At 42.6% G+C, this 15849-nt stretch overlaps 1 protein-coding gene across 3 annotated transcripts in view; it reads right to left on the reverse strand.

Moving 5' to 3' along the window:
* LOC128834829 (uncharacterized) overlaps positions 1 to 15849 on the reverse strand; it is a 118471-nt gene that overhangs the window by 25798 nt on the left and 76824 nt on the right. For all 3 annotated transcript variants that reach the window (XM_054023950.1, XM_054023949.1, XM_054023951.1), the window contains 8 exons: positions 11833 to 11971; positions 9378 to 9531; positions 7648 to 7743; positions 7043 to 7198; positions 5086 to 5315; positions 1953 to 2091; positions 1456 to 1576; positions 73 to 182 (listed from right to left, as the gene is read on the reverse strand). In XM_054023950.1, coding sequence (XP_053879925.1) covers positions 73 to 182; positions 1456 to 1576; positions 1953 to 2091; positions 5086 to 5315; positions 7043 to 7198; positions 7648 to 7743; positions 9378 to 9531; positions 11833 to 11971 — 1145 coding nt within the window. The remainder of the gene's footprint in view (positions 1 to 72; positions 183 to 1455; positions 1577 to 1952; positions 2092 to 5085; positions 5316 to 7042; positions 7199 to 7647; positions 7744 to 9377; positions 9532 to 11832; positions 11972 to 15849) is intronic.

A 15849-nucleotide genomic window follows, 5' to 3' on the forward strand; every position in this document is an offset into this window, starting at 1 on the left:
TGACACAGGTTTTAATAAATAAAGATGTAAATAAAGATTAGCTATGCCTGGATAGAAACACAGTATATGTACCTCTACATCAGATTCTTGGTAATTTTCCATTAGTCTCTGAACAAATGTTTCGACTATTTGTGGTCTTACAACTGAGAAGTTTTCTTGCATGACTCGATGCTTCCAGAGCTCTGGAGGAGCAAGGGGAAAAAACAAAACAAACAATACATCAACAGATGTCTGTCACAAAATATTGATCCCTCTTTAATCCCGGTAAAACGATACCATGTGCAATTTGTGGTTTAGGATTTCTCAGTCTTTCTAAAAATGTATGCAACACAAGGTAACCATCACCACAAACAGATTATATGATTCTGTGCATCGGGGTGTTAGATGCATTGTGTCAATAGGGCTAAAATATATTTTTGTTATGGGCCAGGTCCACCACTTAGGGCCCTATCCACAATTGATCACTCACTGATAATAAGAGCTTTGCATGAAAATTGAGAGTAGAACATGGCTTTTTATGTAGTAACTAAATGTTTGGGTAGAAAAATTACAGTTGCATTCAACACCAGTCAGTGGGAAAATATAGTGCCAGCCACTTTTAGAACTACCATTATTTCCACCACTTGCCTGTTCAACCATTTGTGCATGCACTTACCAGATCTGCACATACAGTTATGTTCAATGTATAAATTAAAGTGCATAGTTATGAACTTAAATTACTTGGAAGTCTGGCTTTTAAAGTGTCATCATTTGGCTTAAGCATTGACACCCCAATGAGATAAGTGGGAGCAGTTTCAAGCTGTCTGCAGACTCAGGAAGAAAAGTTTGAGTTAGTTTGGTGCACACAGCTCATATCTGGAAAGATTTCTTTGCAATAATTATGGTTAAAACTTGCTTTATAAAAATAAAGTCAAAGCTTAGATTCTGCAGCATTTGAATCTGGGTGAGCAGGCTGGATAAGTGTCAAGTGGGCCAGGTGCTTGAAACCCCAGTGTACAAGCTTTCATCACATGGTGGCATAGTCAAGGTATGGGCATTTTCACATAAAGGGCTGGGCTTTATCAAAACCTGAAGAGAGTTTTATGTGATGATGGTAAATTTTCACCAATGATTTCACTGTATGTGGGCCAAATTGTTCCTGGCTCTTGAATGGGTGCAAAGGGAAGCAGGAAGGATACACAGGAACCTTACCACCCTGCACAAGGGCTGGGTAGAATCCTTGCACTCCACCCTCCATGTGCCGCTAGGGATGCATGTTCCCCAATGGGAAAGTGGATGGAAGCAGCCCTGCTCCCCGTATTAGCTACAAAACTGGTAAGCCTACTGTAACTTCCAGAGCTCCCACGCATATGTAAAGGCTGTAGGATTGGGCTTCCCATGTTTGGCATGCTTCCTATGCAGGAAAGAGATGGGGAGGCTAGATATAAAAATGCATTTTGTATTTTAACACCTTACCTGTAGGAAGGCCGCTTCCTGCTCTTGCTCTTTCAGATGTAACTAGTGTCATCTCCTGGTTAATTTTCTTTTTCACATCATGGATCATGTGTATTTCTAGACTTTCCAGCAGTTTTTGAAGCTATAGTAAGTGTACAGTAAATTGTTCACTTTAAATCTCTATGCTTGTTATACCTCATCTGCTCTGCTTTGCCAATTTTCAATTTTTTTAAAAAGTGATTTTAAAAAACACATAGTATGTAGGAGTAAATATAAGATATTTTAGGGAAGTTATATTGTGTCCAATTCTGTACCATGAGTACTCTGGGGGTCAGATTCACTAGTCCATTACAGCTGCTTTATGCTGCTCCAGGGCGCTGAGTCGTGGGCCTTGCAGCACAGGTCCCAGTTTGCTTGAACTATCCAGACAGGTGACCCTATTTAGGCCCCCCCATGGGTTTTAATGGTTCCATGTCAGTCAACAGCACTCCCCCTGTGCAGTAATAGTCCTCCTTTACCTGCCGTGTTTTGACTTCAATTTCTGATGCTCCTTTGGGGGGAAGTATAGACTGAGAGCTTGTTACAAGTCCTTCAAACTCATCTTCTGTGCCCATCTGCCTGGCAATGGCTCTCATAGCAGGGTATAGGATGTCAGTGCTAAAGAAATCCAGACCAAGATGTTACAGATATTCCCTCTCATCAGTATTTTCAGTCTCTTCTGTATTTCTCTCTTTCAGGCCATACGTACCTTTACCCTCCCCTCCCCCGACACATAAGCATTGGGACTCATGTCACTATCCCCTGTCACTCTGTCGGGAAGCCCTGCTAGCAGAGCAGGATTTTCTGTGTGGGCCGATCATATGATACTGAATCTCACATAACATCACTTCTTTTTTCAATAGTTATAGAAAAATAAAAGCTCAGTGGATGAAGCAGGAAGAGCAAAAACAAAGCAGAGAATTCTGGTTGCTAGTATGAACTTCTCCCCTGACAACCAAATAGACGTAGACACCCCCCGACCCCATGCTGCATTCTCGTATCTGATTGCATTTGCTAGGTAGAAACAGTGCCAGCCTCCCTTCAGTCGTCAGTTCCAGCCTGAATACTGAAAGGGCCCTTTATGTCTCCAAACAACAAGAGGAGCAATTGACAAAAGGGCACAGGTACCAGGTTACATTTGACACCATTGATCGCATTTAACACACTTGAAGAACTTGAAAACCTCATTTGCTCAAGATGAGTGGAAGCTTTTCCTGGTGAATGGGGTGAGTGCAGTGTTTTACCATCACTTTCCACAGAGCTGTTGTTTCCATTCACAAAATATATACACCAAGATTCAACAAAGTGGTCCCTAAACCCAGCACAGATAGATCACCCTGGCATAGAGAAATCCTCCGCTGGCACAGAGTTGGCATAGGAACTGCTACACTAATACCGCCTCTGCAGGTGTGAGCGAAGGGAATATGGGAAAGCCGGGGGGGTGGGGTGTGAGGGAGGAAGGAGCTTGGCTGTACCCCAGCGAACATGACTACCACATCAGTCCCTTGGCAGCTGGCACAAATTAGCATAGCCCTGAAACAGTGGGGGTACAGCAAGAGAGTGATTGCTGGAGCCCAGATGTGTGGGAGAAGTGCCCTGCCACACATTTAGCGTGAAGAACCCATGCCCCCAGCTCCCCAGCACTCCTCCTGAAGAGTTTCAGAATGCTGTAGGAGCAGGTTGAGCTCAAGTGCTCTACATGTTCCTGGAACTAGGGTCTCTCTCTCCCTCTGCAGAATGTATAAGCTCTACAGGGGGCAGAGATCCCAGTCCCAGGAAGCATACAGATCTTACCAAATCCCCACGCTATACCAGTAAGTGGGTCTGGGTATTGCAGGTGGGTCTTGCTCCTGCAGCTCCCCAGCCCTGGCAATTTCTTCTCTTCTTCCGGATGAGCAATGAAGAACAGCCCCCTGCTCTCTAGGTTACATTATATCACCAGATTCTCGCCCCCTTCTCTGGCCTGCACAGTGCTGAGGAACCAGATTAGGCCACCTGAAAAGTCCCCTGACATGGGGGAGTCCTAAACTGGTATTAAATTGGCATGGCTTGCTCATATGCCACCCTTCCGCTCTGGACTCACCATAGGGATGTGCTAGGGAAGGAGGGAGTGTGGTAGGAGCATTACTGCATGTTAGCTATGCTCAGCTGGCAGATGGCTCCTGGAGAGCCTTTACTTGCTAGCACAGGTGAGTATAGCTCACAGACTGCTCTACAGTACGTCAGATCTGAGGTCAGCATTGGACTAGTTTGAAAACTACAAAGCTGACAGCCCCACCCTGCTGCACAAAGCAGAGACTGGGCACAGTAGAAAACCGGCATGCCATTGTACTCAGATATGCTTCTGTTGTTCAGGGATTTGTAGATGTAAATTGGGAAGTCTGCTTTTATGTAAGTATAAATAACAATGATATCTTAGTATCTCTTCTCTCAAGTCACTAGAGATAACAGTGAGTCGGTATTTCTACTGTAACTTGCTAGATTAACAACAGGGTTATACCAGCGAGTAGGGGCATAAAATTGACATCTGAGCGATCTCAGGATAATCTGAAGATAGCAACACAACATGTCTCACAGGAACAGTACAATGGAGGTATTCAGTGGCACTTTGATATCTGATGACTAGACTAGAGAGAGACCTGATACCAGTTTGTTAAAGGAACAAACTAATACATTAAGACAAAAATGTTTTGGATTTGCAAGGAAACAAACAGACACATCTTCTCTGCCCCATTTTGTGAGAATCTTGTTTTCCGATATCACCAAAACTCCCCGCTACCTAGACTGTATTACTGCTGTGTTACCCAGCAAACTTTTGTTTTCATTATGTTGCTCATTTTGTGTGGTGTTTAGATGCTGCTTGTGATTATTAGAACTGGGAGCACTGGCTGTTGGGAGTCTGAAAGGACAGGAAACAGGAAGGAGCGGGGAGGAGTTGAGGAGGCTGAGTGAGAGTTACAGAAGGTGCAGCCAGCAGCTTGGTAAAGAGGTTTCCACTATAAAAATAAAGTCCTGTTGAAGTTTGTTAGTACCTGGCCTGGTTGATACAACATTTTGGTAATACATTTTATTTCAGGGGACCAGGAGGGCAATGCATTATCACATTTTTAAAAAAGATATAGTTTTAGGCTTATAGTAAGTGTCCCTTGAAAGGAAACTTGCCAGATTTTCAAATGCACATTATTCAAGCCAAGCCAAGTGGGAGGATTAGGAAGAATCCTGGTACATTTCCACTTCATTAAAAATCAGCTTCAGGAATGTCAAATTTTAAAAGTACTATATGTAACATTGATCTGAATGTCCTAAAGAGACAGGTAGAAATAATAGTGTCACTGAAAGGCCACAAGAATACATTTGGAACAACCTTACTAATGAACAATTCAGGGAGAAAGAAGATCAGAGCAGGTCAAAAACCCTATTCTAAAGAGAAAGCAAAGATATTAGAATAGTTATCAATTTTGTACCAAACTAAAGAAAGGTAGAACTAAAACAGAGCAAATTGAAACAGGATAAGAATAAGAGAACAGTGTGAAGAACGGTACAGGCATTTATTGTTTTTAACTTTCACAACCACTCCAGTCTAGAATACTTTTACATCAGAATGAAACTCACCCATATAGCTCAGCAAACTGTTTGTAAAGAGGAACTGTATTGATATCCTCGACTTTCAGTTTAAGTCTACCCCATTCTGCCTTTAATACTTCCAATTGCTTCCACGTTATCAGAAAAGATCTCAGCAAAGCACGTGAAGTAACTGGATCGTGCAGCCTTGGCGGAGCTTTGCAAGTCTTTCTGCTGCTCTCTGACCAACTGGCATGTGATTCATCAACTTCTGCCAAATTCTAATGAAATTATTATAGGAGACATATTTTGTTACAATCTCATCTCATACACTTCATTGTTTAATAAAATGAGATAAGCCACTGTACGCTTGTTAAAGATCGAATTAAAAAAAAAAAACCTTGCAACCCACTATAATTGTTTCCATACACTAGTGTCCTACAAAATCTAGTGGAGATAAAATCCTGGCTATTTTTTCATTTCAATGAGCAGACTATAGAAAAGACAAGGCTAAAACACACACACACACACACACACACACACACAGACACACCTTTCATCTTATTGCCACTTTCCTTGAGTCAGTTGCCTCAATAAAACTCCCTGCTGGGTTGTTGACAAAAATATCTTTAAAAACTCAGATTCTCAGCTCAAGTCCTGAAGGAAACATGCCCCTATTAAAAAATAAATAACTCGTTCTCTTTGCACATTTCTCCACATTCACACTTCCTGAAACTATCACTGTACACTTACATGTTCACTAGCCGGTAGGTTTATCTGCTTTCCATCAGAAATGGCTTGAATCTCAGCCCATCCCCTGAACCAAACCTTTGTGGTAGGTTCTGGAAAGGCTTAATGCTCCCCAATGATCATTCACTACTTTTTTATCCATTGTTCAAATGTTACTGGAAGTACAGCCTGAGGACCCAGTCCTCTTCTTAACTATCAGTCCTCATTATACAAGGGGGGCAGGCCTCTCTGCACTGAGCAGCTCTTGTTAAAGGGACAGATAAGTGTCTCACCCTCTAGTCCTCTGAGGCACAGGTGGGGAAAGTGAAGAGGCCCTGCTTTGTCCCCCAGTCTCTCATGGCAGCAAGTACAGCAGCTGCATGGTGGGCACCTGCAACCCTTCTAATGGGCTCCGTCACTGTGGCTCTCCTCATTCTCAGCTGCACTCTAAAAGCTTCTTTGAAACACATTACATCCCATCATTGCAGTATAACTATATGGGACTAAAGGCCACTCCCAGGATTCACTGAAGTCTAAGGGAGTTTTTCATAAGAGCTGTGCAGAGAGGCAGAGTGGTCGCCCACCCAGGCTCCCAGGGAGGAACCACTCCCCACCCTCTGTGGTGAGCCAGGCCAGGCCCGCCCTTCATGCTGGAAGCAGAAAGTCAGAAGAGGAAGTATAAGAGGCAGGGCAGCAGCCTACCCACCTTAGGCTGGATGGTTTGTGTGCGTTTGCTGCCTGCCACAGTCAGAGAGCTGGGCTATAGACTGCTCCTGCTCTGCCTTGCTCAGAGGGCTTGAGCCTGGCAGTGGCCATGTCTACACAACCACTTGTGTCAGCAAAACTTCTGTCACTCAGGGGTGTGAAAAAGAACACATCCCAGAGCGACATACGTTTTGCCGGCATAAGTGGTAGTGTGCACAGCACCAGCTTCTTCCACCAACATAACTACCGCCGCTTGTTGGGAGTGGTTTAATTATGTGGACAGGAGAGATCTCTCCCATTGGCACAAAGCAGCTACATGAGAGATCATACAGCAGCGCCTGTGTTTGCTGTCTGCCCCAGCCAAAGAAGCTGGGCGATAGACTGCTAATTGCCCTGCCCTGCCCCGCACCAACGGGCCCTAGACTCTTTAATGACACTTACCACATTTGTTCCCTGTCAAATGGCTATCAGCTGCTAGGGGGGCATAGTGAGGCGGAATGGCCTCCCTCAGAGGCGGACAGGAAGGAACCACTCCAAGCTGTATAGCCTAAATGAATTACTTTGTCAGAGGTACCTGTTTTTTCTTAGTTACAGCAGTTTGCCATTCAGCATGATCTTCCATAACAACATCATAGCTACTCTGCAGTATATCCTCCATTAGAAACTGCATCCCGACCAGCTCCCCATGAGCAACTCTTCGGTCGTCATCACTCAGACTGCACAGGCACAACTAGAAGAGGAGACACATCTGGTGATTTTTCTAGGTTACCCAGACAGATCTCAGTGAGTAACTATGGTAATGAGTTATTGTTAGTACAATTACTTTAAAAGTCATCCATCCATTTGTCTGAACAGATGGATTCTACTGGAAGCCTCTAGCACTGTGGACCTAAAAGTCATGGAAGAACTTCATTACCCAAGCACAACAACATTGTGGTAGCTGCAATTAAAAAATGAAATTGCCTAGTTCAATTTCATTGTCCAAGAGCAGCAGTTTTTTTAAACAAACAAACAAATGGTGAATGGTAAAATAATTTGGGTTTTTTTAAATGACAAAATAATGTGTTACTATCAAAGGGAAGGACTTGTTTTAATGCAGAACAATTATCATATTGTCACTGTGCCTTTGGAGACAGGCACAGTAACTTTTAGATGTACAACAAGTAGCAGTCACCATACCTGCATGTTATAATGTATGGTATTTAGATTGTGGATAGTGACTGGAAACGGTCCTCCATCTATTAGAAATGCCCTCCAAGGAAACAGTGTCAATGTCTAAAACAAATTCAGATAACATTCAGAAGCACAAAAATAATGTTCAAACAATAATAAAGGTCTTATCTAACTTGAGCTGAGGAAGGAAATCACAGTGCAGGCTGCTGCTTAGTCTGTAATATACCATGCTCTGACTTCTTTGCATGAGTTGCAGATAAGTGTTTAATTGGAACTATATAGGATGTACTAGGACTACTGAGACAACAATGGGATGAGTTAAGGGACTGTTCTCTTTACCCTACATTTCCTGGATTATTGGAAGCTGGTGTCAGATTTAACATTACTTTCACATTTGTTAAAATTTCATTATCTTTGGGTTTTACCACAAACTATATTGAAAGAAAGGAGGAGTTCAGTGGTCATACATTGACAGCACTATGCTTAGGCATTAAAGGCAAAATCCTGCCCTCTGTAGCACGAGAGAGAGAAGAGGGTGCAGGGACCCCATTCTTCTTCTGAGTACATCCCTGCAGAAGCTGGGCAGCGTTCCAGTGCAGTGCTTGTGCGCACCAGGAGAGAGGAGACGCTAACACACCCACTATTATTCTTCACACAGGGCAAATCTCATTCTTCACTTGTTCTACATAATGGCTCAGTATGATCATTTAGAGCAGGGGTTCTCAAATTTTAGCAACCAGAGGATCCCCATTTTGATTTAAAATTTTTCACAGACCCCCAAACCGGCTTCTAATTTTCCCCAGGGGTGCTCAGCCCCAGGCCTCGCCCCCACTCCACCCCTTCCCCCAAGGTGCCATCCCTGCCCCTCCTCTTCCTGCCCCGCTCCAACCCTGCCCCTCCTCTTCCCCACCTCTTTCCACCCCCTCCTCCACGCGCGCCCCTTTCCCAATCCTCCCCCTCCTGCCCAGCACCTCCTGCACACCACTGAACAGCAGTTCCGCAGCATACAGGAGGCACTGGGAGGGAGAGGGAGGAGTTGATCAGCGGGGCCAGTGGCTCCGGACATGACTCGCAGACCCCCTGGTCCACAGACCCCAGTTTGAGAACCGCTGATTTAGAGCAAGCTACCGACTGCAGAAGTTTCACAATTCTATAAGGATTAAAAGGTGCAACCAAGGTAGGGAAGTAGCCATTTAGGGTGATCCAGTGGAGTGTAGCTAGGAGTATTAGGATTAAAATGAGCAAAGGAAAGTTTAAACTGAATATCTGGAAACATCTACTAACCCTAGCATCTATGGGTTTAATCCAAAGAAGTCAAAGGAAAGTTAACTTCAGTAGGCTTTGTATCAGGCCCTATGACTAGCCTTTTTCTTTAATGCATCTGATGACCCACAACAGGAAGTTAGTGGAAGGTCCATCATTACAATTAGGTCCAACATACAGTGTAGGGAATAATCCTATTCTGGATACAAGGGATATGATGACTTACAGTAATAGTTCTCTTCTATTTTTTAGTTTTTATGATTACTTGCTAATTAGTGGACTTTGTCACTGGGGTCCCTAGAAAAAGTGAAACTGACTATGATCACAGAAACGAAAGTCACTAAGTACTAAGTTCTGTGCTACCACAGAATGGATATCACAGCAAGAACTGACAACGATTTCTCCACTCAGCACCCAAGTACAGACAGGAAACAAATCAAATCAATCATTCTTTGAAAGTACATTTTACTCACGATGGGGCTGCGTGGGTCCAGTAGCTGCGGGAGCCAGAGCTGTGAGGCAAATATACTCCTTACTGCAGAGTTACTCAGGGGAGGCAGCCCATGGTGCATACTGTCTGTAACACTCTGGTAAGCCAAACTATTCCCAGAGGACAAATATACTTCTCTGAAGAGACACCAAAATCACTTTTTAAATACCATCTTTATAAAAAAAAAATTGAAATATAGTCTGTAACTAACTTACACATTCATATTAATATGCTGAACTGAACATCGCAGTCGTGGGCAGTGACCTGCAACTGATTGTAGTTATGTACTTAGTGAAAAGCTAAGGGCTTGTCTACATGGTGTTTTAGTACACACTAGTAGGTCACGCACTAACTGGTCTGTGTACACCCTGCTGGTGAGCAGTAAAAGTTCCCTAGTTCATGTTAAGGTATTCCCTACCCGCTAGGGAAATTTTAGTGCATGCCAACTGGTCCACGTGGGCTAGTTCGTGCATGACATGCAAGTGCAGACTAAAGCAAGTCCATAGACAAGCCCTTAGTTGCTATGCTTTAAGCTGAATGCAGTGACTGGCCACTTACAATTGCATAAGAAACTACGGCTCAAAAATGTATCCACCAGCCCATGGATTAACATAAGTGAAAATAACATCCTACTAATGCCAGGGACATTTAATGGAAAGCAGCTCTTCTCATGGTAGGAGGGCTAGCTTGTAACTGAAGAACATGACTATGAGTCAGGAGTAGAGCTGGGCAAATAATGGATTTGTTGGTTTGCTGGCAATTCCAGAAAACTGAAAAAAAGCTTCATTTAGCAGTTGAACCAAAAATGACATTTTGGGGGCAAACTGAAAAAACCCCAGTAAACATTTAAATGACTATGAATTGCCACAGCATTGGGCAAGGAGAGAGTGACCCGATAGCCTGGTGATTAGGGCACTTGCCTAGGATCTAGGAGATTTATGTTCAAGTCCTTGATTCAATAACTATTTAATTCTTTATATGAAGTAGAGCAGGTTCAACCAGAGAGATTGAGAGCACCCCACCTCAGAATATCCCATAGCCCAGTAGCTAGGAGACTCCTGCAGTGTGGAAGATCCAAATTCAAATCCCTTCTCCACATCAAGCAGAGGATAGTGGGATTGAACTGGGTCTCGCATATCTGAGATGAGTGCCCTAACCGCTAGGCTAAAAGTTATAAGGAGGACACCATCATTACTTTCCCCGTTTGCGACTCCAGCCTGAAAAGTGAAACGTTTCCGTAATGTCTAAATGACTAAGAGCCTATGAGCAAAGAGATCCTAGATCCATAGTGCGTTCTTCCATAGAAATATCATGCTACTTTGTTATATACTTTATAAACACACACTACATAAACGAAACTGGAAATCGGCTTAAATATACAATAGCTCTGTAAGTTCATCTGAATCTCTTTTACTACAGACATTTCTCATCCCCACATTTTTTGCACACCTTTTAACTCAAGGCCTGAAGCCAAACTATTTCCTGCAAGGTGATGAGCACCCTCAACCCCCGTTCTCTCAGGAAGCTCTCATCACCCTTTAATTGTAAGCTCCTTGGGGCAGGGACCCTGGCTTTTTGCATGTTTCATATGCACATATGGTGCTGTACAAGTAATAAATAGAGTATTTTTAGCAATAAAGGAGTTGTCAGACAAGTTTTAAGGACACCTTGAGCATTCACAGCTGGATTATGTCAAAGGACTCATAATAAAGCAATTTGCATTTTAGTGTCACTATGCTCTCACTTGCATTATAACCCCAGTTTGGAGAAAATGAACTTTAATCATGCTCTCAATAAAGAAGTGATACAGATGTAGCATACGGCATATTTGCTTCAATTTCCTGTCAGCATACTAATCTTTATCAAAGTGAAATGTTTTCCTAACCAATTGCCCACAATGCCTTAGTGAGTAAAAGATAAAGCAAACTAGCCTGTAGGATTATTTCTGGTTCCCTGTGGATCTGCAATCTGTCAACAAATCAGTGCTGTGTTTACATCATCTTCCCACAACAATCAAATTATACTACAGAACAGCAATTAAAAGGGGAGGGAGTAGGAGTCACTCCCTACTATCACTCTGTGCTGGGTGGCAGTGCCCATAATCTATCAACACTGTAAATCACAATTTTATTGATATAGATAAAGTTAAGAAAATTCTCTTTTGAATGTCTAATGCACATGACACAGGAACACTACTAATAAGCCTCACATTCACAGATAAGCTGTACTCAGATACACTAAATTGAAATCCTCTTAAATATAGCAGATAAGGAATCTGTCAATTGATAGATGAACTATGTACAGCTGTTTTAAATTCATCTTTTCTACTTGTGTTAAGACAGCTCCTTCCTCTTGAACTGAATTAAAACCTGGTCACAGTACTTTATAAAAGAGCCTGGCAGAGATGATTTTTTGGAATTAGCACTTTTAACTCTCACCGTAATAAATGTCTGACTGCTGCATCAAACTGTAGAAACATAACTTCTCTTTGAATGATTAGCAGTTGGGCAACTTTGTTAGGATCCAAGGGGTTTTGAAGGCTGTCAATCATTTTTTGTAGCTCTTGAAGTTCAGTTCCTATAGTTCCCAGGACAACAATAAATCCATCAAATTAGGCAATAGGAAATGCATGCTAATATATACTAGCCCAGTGATCTATTTTAACCTCTAAAAATCTTCCACTTCATGACCAAAGGCCTTTTCCCCCGACCAGGAGAATTGTGCTTCTGGAACAAAATAATTTTTGCTGTCTTCGGACATTGTTTTCAGCCGTGCAAAAACATGCTGTAGGGAAGAAGTTATGGCAATTGGAGGATTGTGGGGACATAGTTTGGGCAGAAAAAGAGAGAGAGAGAGAGAGAGAGAGAGAGAGAGAGGCATAAGGAATAAAAGGTTACAGACCTCTTAAAAGAATGGTTCTATTAGCATTCTTACGTATATCACAAATTTTTAACATAACACCAATGAGAAAAAAGGTTGACTCAACCCTTTTCCTATTGAAGTCAATAGTCATTTTGCCATTGACTTCAGAGGGAGCAGGATCAGACCTTAAGCCTTTAGTTTATCCACCTCTGGTCAGCATTATGATGTGATCCCACCAGCCTCTCTTTGTTGCCCACAGCAGCTATACCAAGTGTCATGAACAGCACCAGGCAGTTCGAGTCTGCCATGTCTGTGTTCTTCTTCTCTTCCTCCTCCTCTTCCAAAAGCTCTGTCAAGTGCCTGTGATGGGTCAGAAAATGCCACTGAAATGTCCACCAGCATCTCGTGAAAGCTGTGCCTGTTTCCTGACACAGGAGTGAAAGCACAAACAAGAAAAGTTCTTCAAAAGATTCCTCCTTCATGTGTTGGCTCCAGAAGCTGGGAGTGCACAGACCAAAATGACTGCTGGGCAGGATGTGTTAGCAGACTGTTCCATGCAGAGTGGACAGTCAAGTTTTCCCCACAGTGCACCATGGTCAAAGGACTAGAGTGGCCACATTTTGGGAGGACCCCAGGGAGACTGGGATATAGTCAGTTTGACTTGGTCTAGGTGATGCAATGTGGATGCAAGGGCTCCAGGTTTGAGTCTGGGTAAGAAAATTCTTAACATTGGGTTAAAAAGCAATCTGTGTAGATGCTCTAACCCAGAGTCATCTGATTAGAGTCCCACTAACCCTGGGCTTACATTGCAGGGTAGACGTACCATTAGGGAGCTGATTCTGCAAGGTACAGAGCACTATCTTCTTCAAAGACACCCTGCACATTGTAGGATCATCAGGCCCAGCATGTTTAGTTTTTTTTTAAACCAGCAAAGAACATTTCATGTTCATCCAATACTTTTAATCCCAAAGCACATTATAATCTATTGGTGTATAGAAATCTTTTCCCTAGGTTCTTGTGTTAGCACCTGTCGCTGTATTATCTGAGTGCCTCAAACTGCTTACTCACCACTGACAGGACTTGAACTCACAGTCCTTATCTTAGAAGACCAATGTCTTATCCATTAGGAGGCTCAGATCACCATAACTTTATCAGTGAAATGAAGTCACTTCTGGGCAGAGGAGTGGCTATGAATGAGCAGTGAAAGAAGAGGATATTTTTGTCAGGCACAAAGGCCCAGAACAATCTTATGAAAAGTGTTAAGGGAATATCTAACTTCTGCAGAATCTGTCGTATTTATTTGGATTTTTAAAAGTGTGACATATGAAATAAAAATATATTTTACACTACCTTCCCATATGCATTCAATTGTGCGGTTCTGGCTGATGATCATTATGAGCTCAGACTTCCGGGTGGTTTTCAGAGCTTATTAAATGTGTTTTTCTCAGCCACACACTCCTTAAATGAAGTCACTAGTACATTTGAGTGTGTTTTTTAGTGTGTGCTCAATGTACTAAGTCCTTTTTGCTAAGTTAAATGACCCAAAACATTAAAGTCAACATAACTGTATTAAAATAAAAGGGAATGCAAATCTTTATGATTTGCTATAGTTCTTTCATGCAGTGAACTTTTTCAGACTTATTTAAAGGCAGACAGACTTAGAACATGGGTTTTTTAATCCGTTTATTTTAGGTATTTGATTATAAGAATCCTGCTTATACATCCAAATAATAGCATAAAAATTATCACAAGACAAATTCTGCACATATACAGCTCTGACTAGATACAGCCAAGGGCAGAATTGGTCCCTTTCATTTTCAAGCAATGAAAGAAATTTCATATTTAGACCTGATTTTTCATTCATTTAAAAATTGTCAGGCCAGAAAGGAAGCTTCCCTCAATTTTTCTTTTAAAATTACACTTACACTATCATAGTCAGATCTCCAGCCGCTCAGTCTTTGAGAAGTGCAAAGTTGTATAGCTACGTAAACCAGGAGTGGCGCCAGGGTTTTTGGCGCCCTAGGCGGGGGTCCTTCCGCGCTCCCGGTCGTCGTCGGCAATTCTGCGGCGGGGGGGTCCTTCCACACTCCCGGTCTTCGGGGCACTTCGGCGGCGGGTCCCGGAGCGAGTGAAGGAAATTGCTGCCGAAGACCCAGAGCGCAGAAGGACCCCCCCGCCGCCGAATTGCCACCCCCCCAAATCCTGGTGCCCTAGGCGACCACCTAGGTCGCCTAAATGGAAGCGCCGGCCCTGATGTAAACACACAAAAGCATGTGGCTTGAAATGTCATACAAATACCACATATGGCAACCTACATATGCATTATACACTACCACAAAAATTTTCTGTTGTAAATATGCACAAATATGTCCAATGTGTTGAGAATCTAGCCCACTGTATACAGGTATAATCCGACTGTTGAAAACCATCCCATTGCTGAGTGCATTTAGAAAGCTGCAATACAGCTTAACCCTAGTCATAAGTAAAATCTATTATGTCACTGATACCATTTCTGCATACGGTATACATTTCATCTGTTTTATCTTTGAAAAAAAGAGTTATGCAACTGATTTAAATAAAGGAAACAAAATCCTGCCTTTTTAATCTGCTGGTCAAAGATAAAATCATTATGAGCTAACCAAGCAACCTGTGGTAACATTCTGCACTGCCAAGCAGGAGGCCAGAATGCAATGCTTTTTGCTACCTCGCTTGGTAGAGATGGAGTGCTGCAGGAGGTGACAGCCCCGCTCCCTTGGCATAGTGTGTTGCAGTTTTCTGACAGTCTATCATCAGTGAAAGGAAGCAAGTACCGGTAAGTGCAGAAAATAAGAATGGGACTTTCTGATAACTTCTGATAACTTCAACATGTGTCTCATCTTTAAGATATCTTTCTTTCCTTCCCCCTCAGGATTTTCTACTTATTTATGTTTGTGCTCAAATAAATCTGAATGAATTATCCTATTTACAAACAGAATAAATCATACAGATTATTCAGAACAACATCATGCAAACAATATCCAGGTCAAATCTTCATAGCATGACTGTGTGGGGGCCTTTATGTGATAAAAATTAGAGCATATTGCTTTAGGCTAGCACGGTGAATGTTTTTGTTCTAAAACTGGACACAGGACCTTAAAATGCCCATCTCCTGTACTGATGCATTCCATCCCAAGTTCTCACAGAAGGGCTGAAGAGTTTACGCTGTGGTAAAAAGGAAGGCCCTCTAGCACTACTTTTACACTGACCAAAATGTGTTCCAACAGGTTTTGTCCACTCCAGAATGGGGTTGGGGGGACACAAAAGTGTCTGAAACATTTTCAATAATTGTTGAACAGTCAGCACAGCCCACCTTCCCCACAGATAACTGGTGATGCTCAAGCAAGGACGAGAGAGTCAATTAAAACACTATGGCACTGCTTCTCAATTAGAGGAAAGTTTCAAAGCTGGTGAGAGGTCAAGTCTCTCAGTGTAGGAACAAGAGGAGATCTTAGGCCAAAAAAAAAAAAAAAAAAGTAAAGCCAAAGAAGTCACTATGGTACTCACTCAACAGAGCTGCTTCCTGCATGCATTTGAAGTGATGTCTTCTGACTCGA

Source organism: Malaclemys terrapin, chromosome 3 (assembly GCF_027887155.1).
Source record: "Malaclemys terrapin pileata isolate rMalTer1 chromosome 3, rMalTer1.hap1, whole genome shotgun sequence".
Lineage (NCBI taxonomy): Eukaryota > Metazoa > Chordata > Testudines > Emydidae > Malaclemys > Malaclemys terrapin.